This window comes from Pituophis catenifer, unplaced genomic scaffold (genome assembly GCF_029215685.1).
Source record: "Pituophis catenifer annectens isolate HBS135680 unplaced genomic scaffold, rPitCat1.0.hap2 SCAF_4, whole genome shotgun sequence".
Lineage (NCBI taxonomy): Eukaryota > Metazoa > Chordata > Lepidosauria > Squamata > Colubridae > Pituophis > Pituophis catenifer.
Genome location: NW_027256884.1, coordinates 100,716,680 through 100,732,589, shown reverse-complemented (window position 1 = coordinate 100,732,589; position 15,910 = coordinate 100,716,680). Strand labels below are relative to the sequence as shown.

Below are 15,910 nucleotides of genomic sequence, written 5' to 3'. Positions count from 1 at the left end.
CTTCTTTTTTTAAACAAACTGCCCATTCCTGTTCTGCCTAAATTCATATATTCAAATGAATGGAAACCTGTTCTAGAACACAGCAAAGCAATGTTTATTCAACACACGCTCTCATATTTAGAACACTTATGTTTTGTGCTTCAGGCTAGAGGAGTTTAAAGTATGCAAATTATTAATCTCATCTATTTTGAAGTAAAGTAGGATAAACTTCTGACAATTAAAAACGAACAGTAGGTTTCAACTAATAAAAATAAGAGGCTGATATAATGCTATTTACCAAAAATTCAATTCAAACTCATTTTTCAATAAAATGAAAAGCTTTTTCTCTAAAAAGCTAACTAGAGTTGCCATTCATTATGAGAACCAAACACTTCTCTACTATATCAAATTTTCCCAGAGTGAAAACTTCAATAGCATTCTCTTTGCTCTCAGAATGCATGCAAAACTAACTGCTTTATTAAAGATGTCTGTGAATATGTATTTGAAACATATGACTTAGCATTTTTGAATTCTTCAGCAAGAAGGAATAATTCCACCTCTCCTTTCTCCCACACTGTACTTTACAGAAGTTTTATTGCACACACATATACGTTTTATGTCCTCTGTATAAAATAAGAAAACATTATTTTAATTTCAAGCTGCAAGGCTGGACAGAGTCTTTGCAAGATATATCCTAAATGTAGCTATTTATTTGTAAGGATTCTGGTGCAAATATTGACAAACGTGGAAGCATTGTATAAATTTTCTTACTCAATGTGTATCTTTTCTAATCTTGGTTTTATCATTTGAAGCAAAATCAATGCACTCTTCATTTTCCCGCTATGTTTATCATATGATTTGAAAAGGAAAAGGATGGATGCCAAAATTTTAATAAGTGCATTAAAATTAACTGTTATATCACATGTATTTTCTTCTATCATCAGTCGCATACAACTCCAGAAAAATTAATGAGTCTTAGCTCAGGTTTATTTTCTTAAAACAAAATTGTTCATTTAGATGACATGAATAATAATTCTACAAAATGTAGTATTGCATAAATAAAATAGTTAAAAAGTCAGATTTATATACAGATATATTTGTCAAATTAGAAAGTAAAACTTGTTATGGATGCTTCTATTACAAGAAAGAGAAATGCACACATAATCTTGGTAATCATTTCACAATACTTAAACATTCCACAGTTGTCAACCATTTTATAACAATCTGGATCAAACAGATGGAAAAAGACATAGTAATAGGTCTGAAAATGGGAACAAAACTATGTCAAAACCTTTAAGTAGGCTGCGTATTTATCACTGTGAAAAATGTGGTCTTGATTTATCTGATACACATTCTGTCCATTTTAGTTTCATCAAGACCTTTCATTCCCTTAAGGATCCTATTAGTTTGCTTTTCAGATAAAGTTTAGATGTGAAAATATAATTACGTCAGATGTATTTTAAAAATGTGTTGAAATCCTATAGATCTCTGGCAAGAAAAAAGCAATTTCTCATAATCTGTCCTCCAAGTCTCTTTAGTTCCAAGCCATTTCATTGAATGTAATTAGAAGCATGCATCCTCTGAAACAGATAAATAACTAATAAAAACAGCAAGGAAGTTTAAAAAAAAGTTATGAAAATAAGAGACTGAGGAAAAACGAGGAACTTATTATGCCACTCTGTATGCTTTCAAAAGTGTGAATTCTTTCCTGTTTGTGCGTGCAGCCCAGATGAAAAGGGCAGCGGCCATGAACTGCAGAGGTGCTGACACACAAGCCAGACAGAAGGACCAGCCAAATTGGCCTTGCACAGGAGGAGGAGGTAGTTTCTTATGGAGCAGCTCAATTCCAGCTACATAGCAGCCAACTGAACCCAGTGTGCACAAACCTGGTGAAAAATCATCAAACAACAGTTAGATCAGAGCAGGAAACACTTGCCTTGTATTATTAAGGCATCCATGTTTCAAACAGATGATGTTCTGCAAGACGACTCACCAGCTAGGAAGTGGAGAACTCCAGTGGCAATGGCAGGATAGAGACTGTGGCAAGCACAAGCACAGACTCCAATAAGTGCCCCAAAGCACATGAGTCCTAAACTGACAAAAGGCAGGAGAAATTGCAAGCGCCAGAGATCTAAAAGAAATGGACAAATGAGCATCATTAGGTTATGCCACTGTTCAGTGGTGGGTTTCAAAACTTTTTACTACCGGTTCTGTGGGTGTGGCTTGGTGGGCGTGGCATGGCGTGTGTGGCAGGGGAAAGATACTGTAAAATCTCCATTCCCACCCCACTCCAGGGGAAGGTTACTGCAAAATCCTCATTTCTTCCCGATCAGCTGGGCTGGGACTTGAGAGGCAGAGAATAGATGGGGGCGGGGCCAGTCAAAATTTTTACTACCGGTTCTCCGAACTACTCAAAATTTCTGCTACTGGTTCTCCAGAACTGGTCAGAACCTGCTGAAACCCACCTCTGCCACTGTTTGATATACCGGTAATACAGCGATATCGGAGGATTTTTGGCTTTCCAAGCTATTCTTCCTGCTCATTCAGCTTCACCCTAAATTTTGCATCCTGAAGCACTCACAGAATTATTTGAAGCAGCAATACCCTTTCACCCATCTCTTTCACAAAGGATAGGGAAGTTAGACTAGCAACCTATCGTGGTAAGGTACTCTTTTTACTTGCTCTTATCAGAACTGCTAGTACAGTGTCATTTTCTTGACAAGAGTTTCAAAACACTAGACTTATTTTGCACTAAAATGCTAAATAAAATGACATTATTTTTGAAATTCTTAACCACTAACTACAAAACTATCTATAACCTCTTCAAATACCATTAAAAAGAATTCAAACTATATATATATATTTACTGAAATGTAAAAATAAGCCTAGATCTTATAGAAAAAGATATTAAAATTTTACGAGATTTTAGACATTCTCTCTCTTTAATCTATCATTCTCATGTGACTAAAGTCGTAACAGTGAGATTGCTAAAAGATTATGAGATTTAGTCAACTTCCTGCATTTTGCCCATGTTAGAAAATATCAGACTACATATATTCATTGGTGGAAGCCTGCTTGCCATTTACCTTTGCGAGAAAAAAACATTTAAGCTATTTGTTTCCAATAAATAGAACCAAAAATACTCACAGGTTCGGTTCAGATCAATGCCACTATTATGATTCCCAGGATCTTTGTATTTTTCCATGAATTGATCCGAAAGAGAAAAACTGACACACTTTGTGACCATCTCACCTTTTAGAATGAAATAGATATTTTTATTAGGCTGTGATTTTTGTTTGATCATCTGCCTTTTATACATATATATTAATAGATAAGGTCTTTTGTTCCTGCTTTAAATGATCTTGAGTTGGCATAAGGATAAACAGATTTGTCTGAAATGGCTTTTATGGTAGGGATGGACAATATTTTAATTTTAAGGCCTACAATCCTTCAAAAGTAATACGTTCAGGACAGATATCACTTGGTGAGCAATGCTGAAGAAAACTGATTTGGCCAGAGCCACTCATTCTCTATTTTTCATATCCTCTTTTTATTCTTTGTCCATTTGATTTTTATTTTTTTCTAATATCCTTTTGTTTCCCCCCAACCCAGGAAATTGCCAGGAGTTGATGAATCTTAGGAAGGATCTGAATTGATTACTTGAAACAAGTTTTGAAATCATACCAGAAGCCACTTGAAATGAATTAAAAGTCTTACATGGTCCTAGAGTTACAAATGTATTTAATTCCTGCTTTACAGTGTTGTAAGATTTTTGATTATGCTAATCAAGGAAACAAGAAAACTCTTCTGGAAATTTAAGATACACAAGCTAGATGATTTTAAAAAATGTTGTAAATTTATTTCAATTAATTGATATAAATCTGAACATCGCTTTTGTGCTCCCCAAGCCAGAAAGGATTCCTAGAATTAATCAGTGATTTAAATGTAATTTAATTTTAGGTGCCATCGTTTTAAAAAGAGAAAACATATTTGATGGCTTTCAAAATATTATCTTTTTGATTAGTTTTAGTGCCATGCAAAATTTATTTTTCTGAAAGTAGAGATAACTTTTCTTGTAAACTCCTGGATTTTCATTTGGCATTCCAAGATTTTGTCGGCCCTTAAAATACATTTCTATGCTTATCTATTCAGAAACTGGATTTTAAAAATAAAATCAAATTTTAAACACACGATTTTTAAAATAAGAATTTAGAATTTTCCTAAAATACTTTTGAGAATATAAATCTAGCTCCAATGTATCACAAGGAATTATCTTAACTTCATTTTATTCTATGAATATTTATATTTTATCACAGTATGTGGAGGCTCGGCTCATAATCAACTGGACAGCAGGTACAAATGTACATAACAGTCAGTCATCAGCTTTCTTGTTTTAAAAGTTGCAAAAGAGAAAAGAAATCAGTGAAAGAACAGTAGACAGGTAAAATAGATACGGGTAAGGAAGAAGTCTCAGGATATGAGATGCAGAACAAATGAAACAAGACTCAGGCAAATATACTTGTAGTGTCCCCCAAAATACATTTCTTATGTTAAATATATCTATTTAGCATGAAGGATTAAAAGAGGAAATCTATTATGGCAACAACAATATACAAGATTCTATTCTAGAATATTTGTCACAAGCCATGAATATGAAAGAAAAATATTTTGACAAAGAATTCAAGACTTGATTGTCTAAACAAAATAGCATCATAAGAATTTCTTCTCCTTTGAAGATACTTGCCTAAATATACAGGATCTTCAAATTAGTTAAAGGTCATATGCTAACTTTTTCATTTCCACAACTGTTTATCTAACCTGAACACAGTTTTTGTTGGCTTCTTAACTTATCAGACACCTGAAACTGAACTTCAAAGAAAATGTCTATTTTTTTTACAGCTTTGAAATGGTGCACACTGTAATACTAAATTAACAGCATGAATTTAATTAAATACATTGACCTATTTATTTTGGACGATCTATTCTCAAAATACAAGACTTTGATTCTATCCACTTGTATCATGGAGAATATCCTACCAATAACTGATAAGAGAGTTCTAGTCACATCATGTCTGTGGAAAAAACTGCACAAAAAAGTTAAAAAGTGTTAATGTTTGGAGAATAAGCAAAATTGTGTTTACAATAAGAACCAATTAAAATAAAGCAAAAAAAAAAAAACCATCTGTTTATAGGTCTCAAATTCTCCGTAGGATTAACAACATTAATTTGAGTGACATGAGGGTTATTCAGAAGGGGCTGCAACCCAACAATAAAGAATGGATTTCAGGTAATTTTAAAAAGTGTAGAAAAATGTTTAGAAAAGTATACCAATAATTTAGCAGTGATAGATGGAATAAAATCCACACAATCCAGTTTGTGTGTCAAGAGAAGAATGGAGTGTTTTCCTTTCTTAGATAAATTACACATCAGAATTGCATATACTATTTGAATACTGAGATGTAGCAGCACTACAACTGAAAAGAATTTCAAATTCAAGTAGGGAGCCTTATTAAAAGTAATGCAACAAATGTATTTATGAAAGAAGGTAAGAAGAAAATGAAGAAAGCTTAGAACTAAAAAGATATGGATATAATGCTTATTTGAGGTTGAAAGAGATTTCAGTGCCCAGAAATAAAGACCAATTTTGTGAATCTCCAAAATAATTCTGCAATAACGAGAAGAAAGCAGGAGGAACAAACTTAATTATTTGTTAAGATGCCAGATAGAACTCTATGGAATGTTTTAAACACTATGTCAAGAATTGGCCTAATCTGAAATCATGAAGAAACAGAATGGTCATAGACGAGATTCTCACCACAGGACTAAAAAGAACGATGAATTTATGTGGACAGTCCTCAAGTTTGTTTCCACTGATTTGAACAAAGTACTGAAAAATACCTGTTTTACTGCTGGTGGTGTTGAGGTTTGGAAGAAATTGATTGAAACCTTGAAAAGAAAAATGTAATTACAGAGTTAAATTATGGGCATTAAAAACAAACAAACAAGATCGTCTTCTTGCCAATACTTTCAATTCTTCCTCCAGGATCAATCCTTAACTACTGAGAAGAGAAGTTGACTATGATATGGATACTCTGCAATCATCTTCTCTAACAACACACTTTAATGAATTTCAGGATTAAAGGTGACCTTGATCAGGTTTTAAAGTAAGCTATACTGGTGAGCTGGTAGGAGACATTTAATCATTTGGTTTCAGAGACTAATGGAGTAATAATCAAGCTTTTAATAAGAGTAGCTACTTCTACAGCTGCAAAGAGAATTTTTAATTCACTGATAACCGAAAAAGTAAGAAAGCTTGTCTTTCTTTTCCAGACTATGAACAAGAAGACATAGATGAAGACTCAGTTACTTACTGGCCGCACCAATGAATTAAGTTTCTTGCAATGATTTAGCCAAGACAAATCTTATACTAAAAATCTTTTGCATATGTAACAAAAATAACTTAATTCCCCTTTGTCAAAAAACATGAAGAAAATTTATCTCGATGAAAAGTATGCAGTATTGAACAATTTAAAAGTTGATTATTATAGTACACTGTAGTAAGATAACTTCAAGACCCTATTATTAATTAAACAAGTTGGTTAACCTATCAGTATCATCCATTTTGATAAGAAATAATCAGATCATGATTCAACAAGAGCCTCTTTGGCATGGTAGTTAAAGAGCTGGATTGGAACCCAGGAGACTTTGTGCCATGAAAACTGTTGTTGTGGGGAAAAATAGAAGGAAGAAGCGCTACATACATCATCCTCATCCTCTCCGAATAAAAGGCAAGTGATAAAACTAACAAATAAAAAAGTGAATTTGCAATGAAGTCCCCACAATTATCAGAAAATTCCCTAATTGTCCTGAGATTATCTCATCTCTGAAATCCTGATGCTGCACAATTTTAGGCATATTCAAGAGGAAAAATCTTTTTTATGTTAGATATTGAAGAAAACATAGGATTACCATATATCAATCCTTATACAAAATACTCTATGCAAACATAATTTTTTCCTCAAATGTCAATGTTATTTCTATTATGAAAGATGGAATAAGCATTGTTGAAAGGCTGATTTGTATTAAAAAAATCATAAATGCAACATTATCTTATTTATATTATTCCCCTAATGTAAATATTTCTATTACACAAAATACAGAAAAGGAGTGAAATATATTAAGCCACAAAAAGGGAAGAAAAAAGTATACAGCTAAAAATAGTTTACATCAAGCCTATCAAATATATCTCTGCAAATACTTCTATAGTGAAAACCAATCTTGCTTTCACAAGGTCAGTTCATTCTTAATTTTTTTTTTTGTTCTTTAAACATCTGGTCTTACTTTTTGAGGTTGTCCTCAATTCTATCGAACCACAATTTTTTCAGTCTCTCCTTCCTCTGACCCATTCACTCTAATATAAGTTTTGTGAATCAGTCCTCATTCATTCTATTATATAATCAAACCATTTCAAAATATGCCTTTCATACTTCACTCAATTTTGCACTCACTCTATATTAAACCTCCCATTCATTCTTCATTCTACTTCTTATTTTGCCTATACACCTAAGCATTCCATTCTCAATGAATTCAACTTATTTTTATATTTCTTCTGCTTTCACTTCCATATAACAAAGTATGCAGTAGCATGCCCTTATCCAAAGTCATGATTGCTTCTTTTGATGTTTACTTCTTTTGATGTTATTCATGAAAGACAACATATTATTCAAGGTCCTTCTACCAGCACTCACCATCATAAAATTTTCTTTCCTGGCTCCTTCCTTCATAGTCTCATAGTTTGGAAGAGCCAACAGAATTCAGCTAATTAGCTGACTACAGATCAGACAAAGGAGCAATATAGCAATGTCCATCGTTTGATTTGGTCCAAATTCCCACCTTCAGAGAAACTGTCCCTTCAGGAATTTAAGTAGTATTTTGAATGAACTTAATAAAAAGGCATTGGTGAACAGCTATTGATAGGGATCCTATATATTCATTCTCTATCTTCCATTAACTTCTAGAGGCTTTAATGTAATTTAGGACCATTATTAAATGAATGGTCATGAGTTGAGGATTAACTAATATTTTGTACATCCTAAATCTATACCTATTTTTCTTCTTTGTTTTTTTCTGTCTTCCAATGTTAGCAAAAAAAAAAAAAAAAAAGCAATTGCCAGTTGCATCTATTAAACTCTTTTCCCTAAAAACTGTATATGAGATGAAATGTTGAGCAGGAAATGAGATTGTTAAAACATTTCCAGTTCCCCATATCGTACCCATTTTTTAAAAAAAGTAGTGATACACTTAGAAAAAGAAATATCATCATGGACAAAACATACACTGTAGCATAGAGAAAGATACATTCCAGAACCTCTTTAGAGCAAACTTACCTGGTGAATTGTACCAATGAGAGTTTTCAGACATCGTGATGCATCTCCGCCACAGCCCAATGGTGCCATTCCATCGAAAAAGGGCTTCTGTGTAAGAGTTTTCATCTGCATTTTCCCCAAAAAGTTCATCCCAAGTGGCTTTACTTTCACTATTATTTTCAGGAGGTGATGGGTTACGGTACTCAAACCAAAAATCTGTGCCAATTGAGGCTGCCAGATAGATGGTAGAGATAAGGCTGAGCACACAGGCAATTACCAGAGCAGTGGCAAAACGGTTATCCATCATGGTATCTCAGTTACTGTCAATAAAAGGGGGGAGGGGAGAAAAGTCTGTATCAACAAATGAACTTTAATACGTGAGTGCTAGGAAATATATTCATATCTTTCCAGTTACTCTCTTTTAGATGATCTTTAAGGTAATTTTCACATTTTACATTACATTAAGTTACAATAGTCCAAAAAAGACAGTTATTCAAACATCAAAAGGAGAGAACTAGAAAAGAGGCAACAAGGTATAGCAGGTAGTATTCTAATAAGACAGAGCTAATATCTCCCTCCATGGACACAGCAAGAATTTTGCATAAGAATAATTCTGAAAACCTTCCACAACAGATGCTGGGGGAAGGAGTGGAATATTTATTAATTTATGTATGTACCTATTACATTTTTATTCCACCTTTATTACTTTATAAGTAACTCAAGGCAGTGAACATATATAATACTTCTTCCTCTTCCTATTTTCCCAACAACACCCTGTGAGATGGGTTGGGCTGAGAGAGTGACTGGCCTAGTCACTAAAAACAAAAAAAGGGGAGGAGGCCAGGTCAAACCCCCCCCCCCTAAATAACTGAAATTGAAATTCATATATTTAATAAATGAGATGAAGAGAAAGATTGAAAATAGAAACAGAAAAAAGGAAGAAGACCTGTTTAGAGTTTAAATTATAATTCAACAGGAAAGCAGCGGTAATTGTGATGTCTGCTTTTCTCATCACTAAAGACATTATCTGGGGGGATGGGTCAACTACCAATTGAATAAATACAATGCTACTAATACATGATCAAGAGAGACAGTCTTGTGGTAAAAACATCAAGTTCGAAATGGGGAGACCGTTTAGTCTAGTTCCACTTTAGGCACAAAGCACCTGGGTAAACCTGGGCCAGTCACTTCTCACAGTCCTAGGAAAGGCAATGACAAACCATTTCTGAAAAATCTTGTGGAAAACTATAAGGACTTATTTAGGCAGTCTCTAAGCAGTCTCCTCAGGCCCGATTAAACAGAAGACAAAAATACATGATTCAGAAAGCCTCCAGATGTTAGCTAAGCAACAATGATGGAAATGAAAACTTAATTTGAGAGTGAATCCTCCATCAGATTGGCAATAGATACAGCTGAAAAGCCCGAAGGGCTCCAAGCTGGTCTATTCAGGTTTGAGGACTGGCTCATAGTCGTCTCTAAAATACCTTGATAAATCAGGACTCACATATTAATTGAGAGCAAAGAACTGTACAGAGAGCAGGCTTTAGATTTGTAGTGAAAAAAGAATGCATTGCAAAATGTTTTGCAAAAAAAAAATGCAGATACAAAAACAACCCCTTGAGATATTCAGATATGCACATCTGAAATATATAACTTTAGTGATTTTTAGTCTATACCTCAGCTGTTTGAACTGTGTTTAACTCCTGTGATTTAAGTTAAAAAAATGCCCCCCAAATCATTTACCATAAACTGAATCCATTCCGTATGATGTCTTTTATTGTGGTGGTTTGAGATCTCAGAGAAAAAGGGGCTAAAACCATCATCTGATATTTAGCAGAGCTATCAACAAATACATTCTCATGATGATGCCAAATCCAAACTTTCAAATCAGTCCACTTTTGGTACTCAGTGTGCTCTTTCCTTTCTGGGTAAGTAGCATTATGCAGAGTGGAGAAAGAGAGTAAGAATAGTACCCAATGAAGTTAAAGGCATAAGCTAAGACAAAGAAAAGGGAAATCGTGCCTAAATGTATTTATACCAACACTATACTTTTATATTTTTGCAAATTATCCTTCTTTCATCACATCCAGACAGTACAAACAGAGCTTCATATACTGTGCATTCTTTTCCCTTGACCTTTTCACCTATCGATTTTTGACAGTATCATCATCTCCATCCAACCACAACTTTCTCAGCCTTCCTCTTATTACTGACACATTTACTATTGTTTCCTATATTTGTTCTGAAATTTAGTCCTGAGTCACTCTCTCAATATGACCAAGCAACACACTTCTTTCACAGTAATAACTAACCTCTGAATCTAATATAAATTCATTCAGCACCCTCTCATTCTTGACTCTCTCTGCTCTTATTTTACTACATATATATAGCATCCAGTTCACTGAACTTAAGTTTCTCCTGACTTAAGCAAGTCTTTCTTCCATATATAAAAAAAAACAATAGCATATTCTTAAACTGCTATTTTAACTTCTTTTGGCATTCATTCATTCATTCATTCATTCATTCATTCATTCATTCATTTATTCTTCACAACAGAGAATATAAAACACAAACATCAGCATTTGTACATCTTAAAATCTTTCCATCCATTTCCCCATTGTTAGAAAGCAGTCTATCAAGAAACACAAAAGCATTCATTTGATCTGCCTCTTTGAATTGTATATGTAATTTGCAATTGTTCATTCCACTTTCCCTGTCAAATACAACTTCCCTGATATTTAATGTAGTTCCTCTCAAATGTATACTCTTTGTTGCATCACATTATCACATTACATATCATTCACTGCAGATACTTTGGGTTTTTAGTCAACAACATGATGTTATCTATGTAAAAGAATACATGCCCATTCAGATCTCCAACCAATGCAATTCTAACATGAGCACAACCACATACATTATTCATAAATGCATTAAATAACCAGAATTATTCTAAACCCTGTCTTACTCTATGTTTAAAACTAAACTATTTGTTAAGCATGCTTTAATTCTTAATGCATTTATTCTCATGCATGTTTTATTTCCATAGTAATAAAGGAAGAACCATATATCGCTTTTATTACATTCAGCAACTAATTTTCAACGCTATATTTAAAGAAGCTATTCCACAAAGCAAATTTGTTTCACTTTATCATATACTTTTTCTAAATCAACCATAATATAATAAATTGTCTTATTGCCAATGAGAATTTTGCCAAATATTTTTCCAAGCACTTTTAATAAACTAATTCCATCCAATTTTCTTTTTTTATGTTAGAGAGAAATAAGAGAGGAATTATATTTTAACATTTCTCAGTTATACCATCAACAATTGTAGTTTTACTATTATGCAACATTCTAATATCAGTTTTTACTTTCTTTTCAATACCCTTTCCAGTATTCCTTGATTTTTTAAATAGATTTTTTATCCTGTCTTTACTACTTTATAAATACTTCCAGGGAGCAAACATACATAATATGCCTTCCTATTTTTTCATCCCAAACCATTTCATCTTTTATTTTTAATTGCATTCACTTTAGACTTTTTAACTCACTCCTCCCTCTCAATCTGCATTTTCTTTCTCTCTTAAATCTTAATTAAATTCCTTGCTGATATATTTCCCCATCTATACATTATACAGTATCTTTCTTTTATAATTTATGCAACAATCATTTTCTTCTATGTATTTTTCTTTTCTCATTTCTGCAGCAATCATTCTCCTCTGCATTTTTTCATCCATAGTGTTTCTCTTCATCTTTCTTTTATACTTTATTTGGCATGAATCAACACATGCTTCTGGCATTTAGTATTATTTTCACTGTGCTCCAAGAAGGTTTACATTACGTTCCTTTATATCTACTTTCCAATTACTCAGTTGGAAGATTAATCTATTGTTTTATGTAGGACACATCGTTTCTTTTCCTGCAACCTTGCTATCTTTATTTTTGTTGTTTCATTTCCTTCCTTTTCTTACATGCCCTTTCATCTTCATTGTTAGTCTCTCTTTGTATCTTTCCTCAGTCTTTCATCACAATCAAATCAAACTTGCTTTTATATTTATATTCATTCCTTGCCACATTAAGGGTGTGTATGTAGACATGAGCACTCTTAGTGGAAATACAATTAGTAAGTATATAATTTAAGTATATAATGGGAACAATTTAGAATACTTTTTTTTTCCAAAATATCAATACGAAAGAACTAGATCTTATTTTTTTTTTCTTGTTATGTGAAAGGCTCAAAAAGAATCAAGCTATTAGTTTCACTTACAGAAGAATTGGATTAGGAGGGCCCATTATGTTATTGAAAGACATTTGACCTGTAGTTGATCATATCAACTTAGGGGAGGGACTTTTAAAGGGAAAAACACAAAGTCCATCAGTTCTTTTGTTTGTTTGTTTTCATTAAACATGCTATTTGTGGGAATTCACCACCCGTATCTGAATACGAAAAACAAATTCTCACGTCCATTTCTATGGTACTTTTCAAGGCTTTTTTCCTCGGGATGAGTAGAGAAGATAATGGCAACCAAAATGCACCCATTTCTAAACCCACTTAATACTCAGTTTTGTGTTTTCCCAGAAATGCAATCCCACTCTCCTTACATCTCTGAAGGCAATGAAGTGAAAGTTCTCAGCAAATATGTGCAGGAGAGCATTTTGAAAATATTAACTGCATAGGAAATTTAAAGACGTCTATTCAAGGGAATCTTTTAGGGCTTGAAATATTGCCAGTTTGACATGGCTAGGGAGAAACCCGCAAGATTTATCCGGCTTCCATAGAGGTATGTGACAACTCTCCAAGCAATATGGGGTCCCGGTCTTCCTCCTATCTAGCGATAGCGACTCCTGACACAATACAAGGTTGCAGCTCTTTCAGGGTCCCGTTTTAAGGCAACCACATCCCCTGCAGTGGACCCAACCGTGCTCTTCAACACTGTCCCCCTAACTATTTCATTCACACATTCTTTCCTTGGAACACCGGGGAAACAATCGGGGCTCGGTACGGCCCAATTCTACTTACCTCCCATCGTTCTCCCGACTCCACGGCGTCGTTTCCACCCCCCACCCCCAAGAGCAGCTCAGCCGGGAGAGCGGGAAGCGCCTCTTCGCAGACGCTTATCCGCCCCTGTGCCGCCAAGATTTCTGGGAAGTGTAGTTCGAATTTTGTTGGCTGCCACGTTCTGAAGACAAAGTGACCCGCTTATGTTCGCTCCAGGACAAATAATTGGTTTTGTTAACTTATGAATGCGCGCATTCATGCATTCCGGGCATCAGAGATTCGCTGCCAGGATTGTTAGATTCAAACGGGAAGGGAGTTGCGGAAAGCAGGTAAAGTTCTCCTGAGGAAATGAGGGCATCGTTAAATGTAAAATTATCTGTAAACCAGTGGTGAAATCCAGTTTTTTTTACTACGGGTTCGTTCTGTGGCCGTGGCTTGGTAGGCGTGGTGTGGCTTGGTGGGCGTGGCAGGGGAAAGATACTGCAAAATCCCCATTCTCTCTCTACTCCAGGGGAAGGATATTGCAAAATCTTCATTCCCACCCCATTCCTGGGTGAAGGATATTGCAAAATTTCCATTCCCACCCCACTCTAGGGCCAGCCAGAGATGGTATTTGCTGGTTCTCCAAACTACTCAAAATTTCTGCTACCGGTTCTCCGAACTGATCATATTTTCTGCTACCGGTTATCTGGAACCTGTCAGAACCTGCTCGATTTCACCCCTGCTGTAAACCCCTTAGGGTTACAAACGTTGTAGCAGTTTTTCGGGCACTGAATGCCTTTTAGTTATTGTCCCCATATCCATTTGGAACTGACAGCCTGCACATACATTCATTCACAGGGAGGTTCCCTTATGAATTGATGTATTAAGCACTATCCTCCAGTGGGCAGAAAACAATACTGTCAAGTTTGGCTCAACAAGCTAAGATCAGGTAAACTGAAACATACCAGCAAAGGGACATTAATCTTGCCATTAGATACTTGCATCCTGACATCTGATGCATATATGTAACTTCTTGTTTTAGCATCATGATCATGACACAAAATGATGTCCCTAACAAAAATTACCTGTGCTGGCAGGAAATTAGTGATTCCCACTACTAATCTGTATCTGCCTGTTCCCACACACTGCCTTCACACAACCTTTCTCCCTAATAATGTTTAATAGAACTTTGATTTTACACATTTCAGGCTGTCCTATGATAATTTTAGATCAAGAAGAAAAATGTTAATTGCATCTAACTATGGCACAAATCCTGGCAACATTTTTTTATTGCTATATCCCAGTGGTGAAATCCAATTTTTTTTACTACCAGTTCTATGGGCGTGACTTTGTGGGCATGGCAGGGGAAGGATACTGCAAAATCTCGATTCCCACCCCTCTCTAGGATAAGGATACTGCAAAATCTCCATTCTCACCCCAGTCTGGAGCCAGCCAGAGGTAGTATTTGTCAGTTCTCGAACTACTTAAAATTTCCGCTACCGGTTCTCTAGAACTGGAAAACCTGCTGGATTTCACCCCTGCTATATCCCCATCATGTTGCTTTCATTGTAATCAGCCCTGAGTGTTCACTATGGTGCTTTTAAAGTTTTCTTTTAATCTTAAATCAAAATGGTCATTAAGAAAAACTTGTTCCTGTATTGTTTTGTTTTGACAACAGAAGCAAAAATCAAGTTCAAAGAACACCAAGGACTCCAATTCTGATTTACATATACTATACATATTCTCAGTGGTGGGATGCAAATAATTTAACAACCGGTTCTCTGCCCTAATGATTTCTTCCAACAACCAGTTTACCAAACTGTTCAGAAAGTTAACAACCAGTTCTCCTGAAGTGGTACGAACTGGTTGAATCCCACCACTGCATATTCTCTTCTATCAAATTTATCTGAATTTGCTACTATATGTCAGGAGTATTGTTTTCACTGTATGAATAGAAGAATTTTCTGCTGAAAATTAGTCAGATAAAATTCCTATGCAAATGTCTGTCTGTTGTTATTAAGAATAATTCTGCTATAGAAAGAAACAGTGCTGGGGATGAGAATTTCCATAAAACGAAGTTTTTTTAAATTCTTAGCACTTAGTTACTAAATGCAATTCTTAAAAGCCAGCAATCCTAAACATCCTTACTTGAAAGAAATCAGTTGTAATTACTTTAATAAAACATATAAAAGCAGCATAATAAAATAACAAATAACAATGAAATGGGTTTCTAAGAAAGAAACTAAGGTCATCAAGAACAAAAACAGTGAAACACACCCTAGGGTGGGGTTGTTGTTTACACTAAAAAATTTTTTAGGCATTTCTTTAAATTCCAGGCTTAATGGCTTTCCTAAAACACAAGAGGGTGGGAGGTAGTCTGATATGGGGTGGTAAACTGTTCTAAAGAATGGGGGCTGCAACAGAAAAGCTTGACTCCTTGTGGCCCATAGATTATAATTCTTAAGGGAAAGGAACAGAAATGTAGAAGAATGGTCCTGTTGTTCTATCTACCACTTGGCTAATTGGTTAACTGGCTAACACAGAGCTGCATTAGCAGATGGATTAATCCCTCACTTAAAAACTT

At 34.7% G+C, this 15,910-nt stretch overlaps 1 protein-coding gene across 2 annotated transcripts; it reads right to left on the bottom strand.

Moving 5' to 3' along the window:
* Nucleotides 1-1,009: 1,009 nt before the first annotated feature.
* On the bottom strand, nt 1,010-13,450 carry CLDND1 (claudin domain containing 1). 2 transcript variants are annotated; one of them, XM_070943817.1, is made up of 6 exons: nt 13,366-13,450; nt 8,367-8,665; nt 5,878-5,925; nt 3,127-3,231; nt 1,973-2,110; nt 1,010-1,865 (listed from the first exon to the last, which is right to left on the bottom strand). In XM_070943817.1, the coding sequence occupies exons 2-6, from the start codon at nt 8,650-8,652 to the stop codon at nt 1,648-1,650; spliced, it is 795 nt and encodes a 264-aa protein (XP_070799918.1). In that variant the 5' UTR covers nt 8,653-8,665; nt 13,366-13,450; the 3' UTR covers nt 1,010-1,647. The 2 variants fall into 2 exon arrangements, with proteins under 2 accessions (XP_070799918.1, XP_070799919.1); XM_070943818.1 differs by lacking the exon at nt 5,878-5,925.
* Between the last annotated feature and the right edge of the window lie 2,460 nt (nt 13,451-15,910).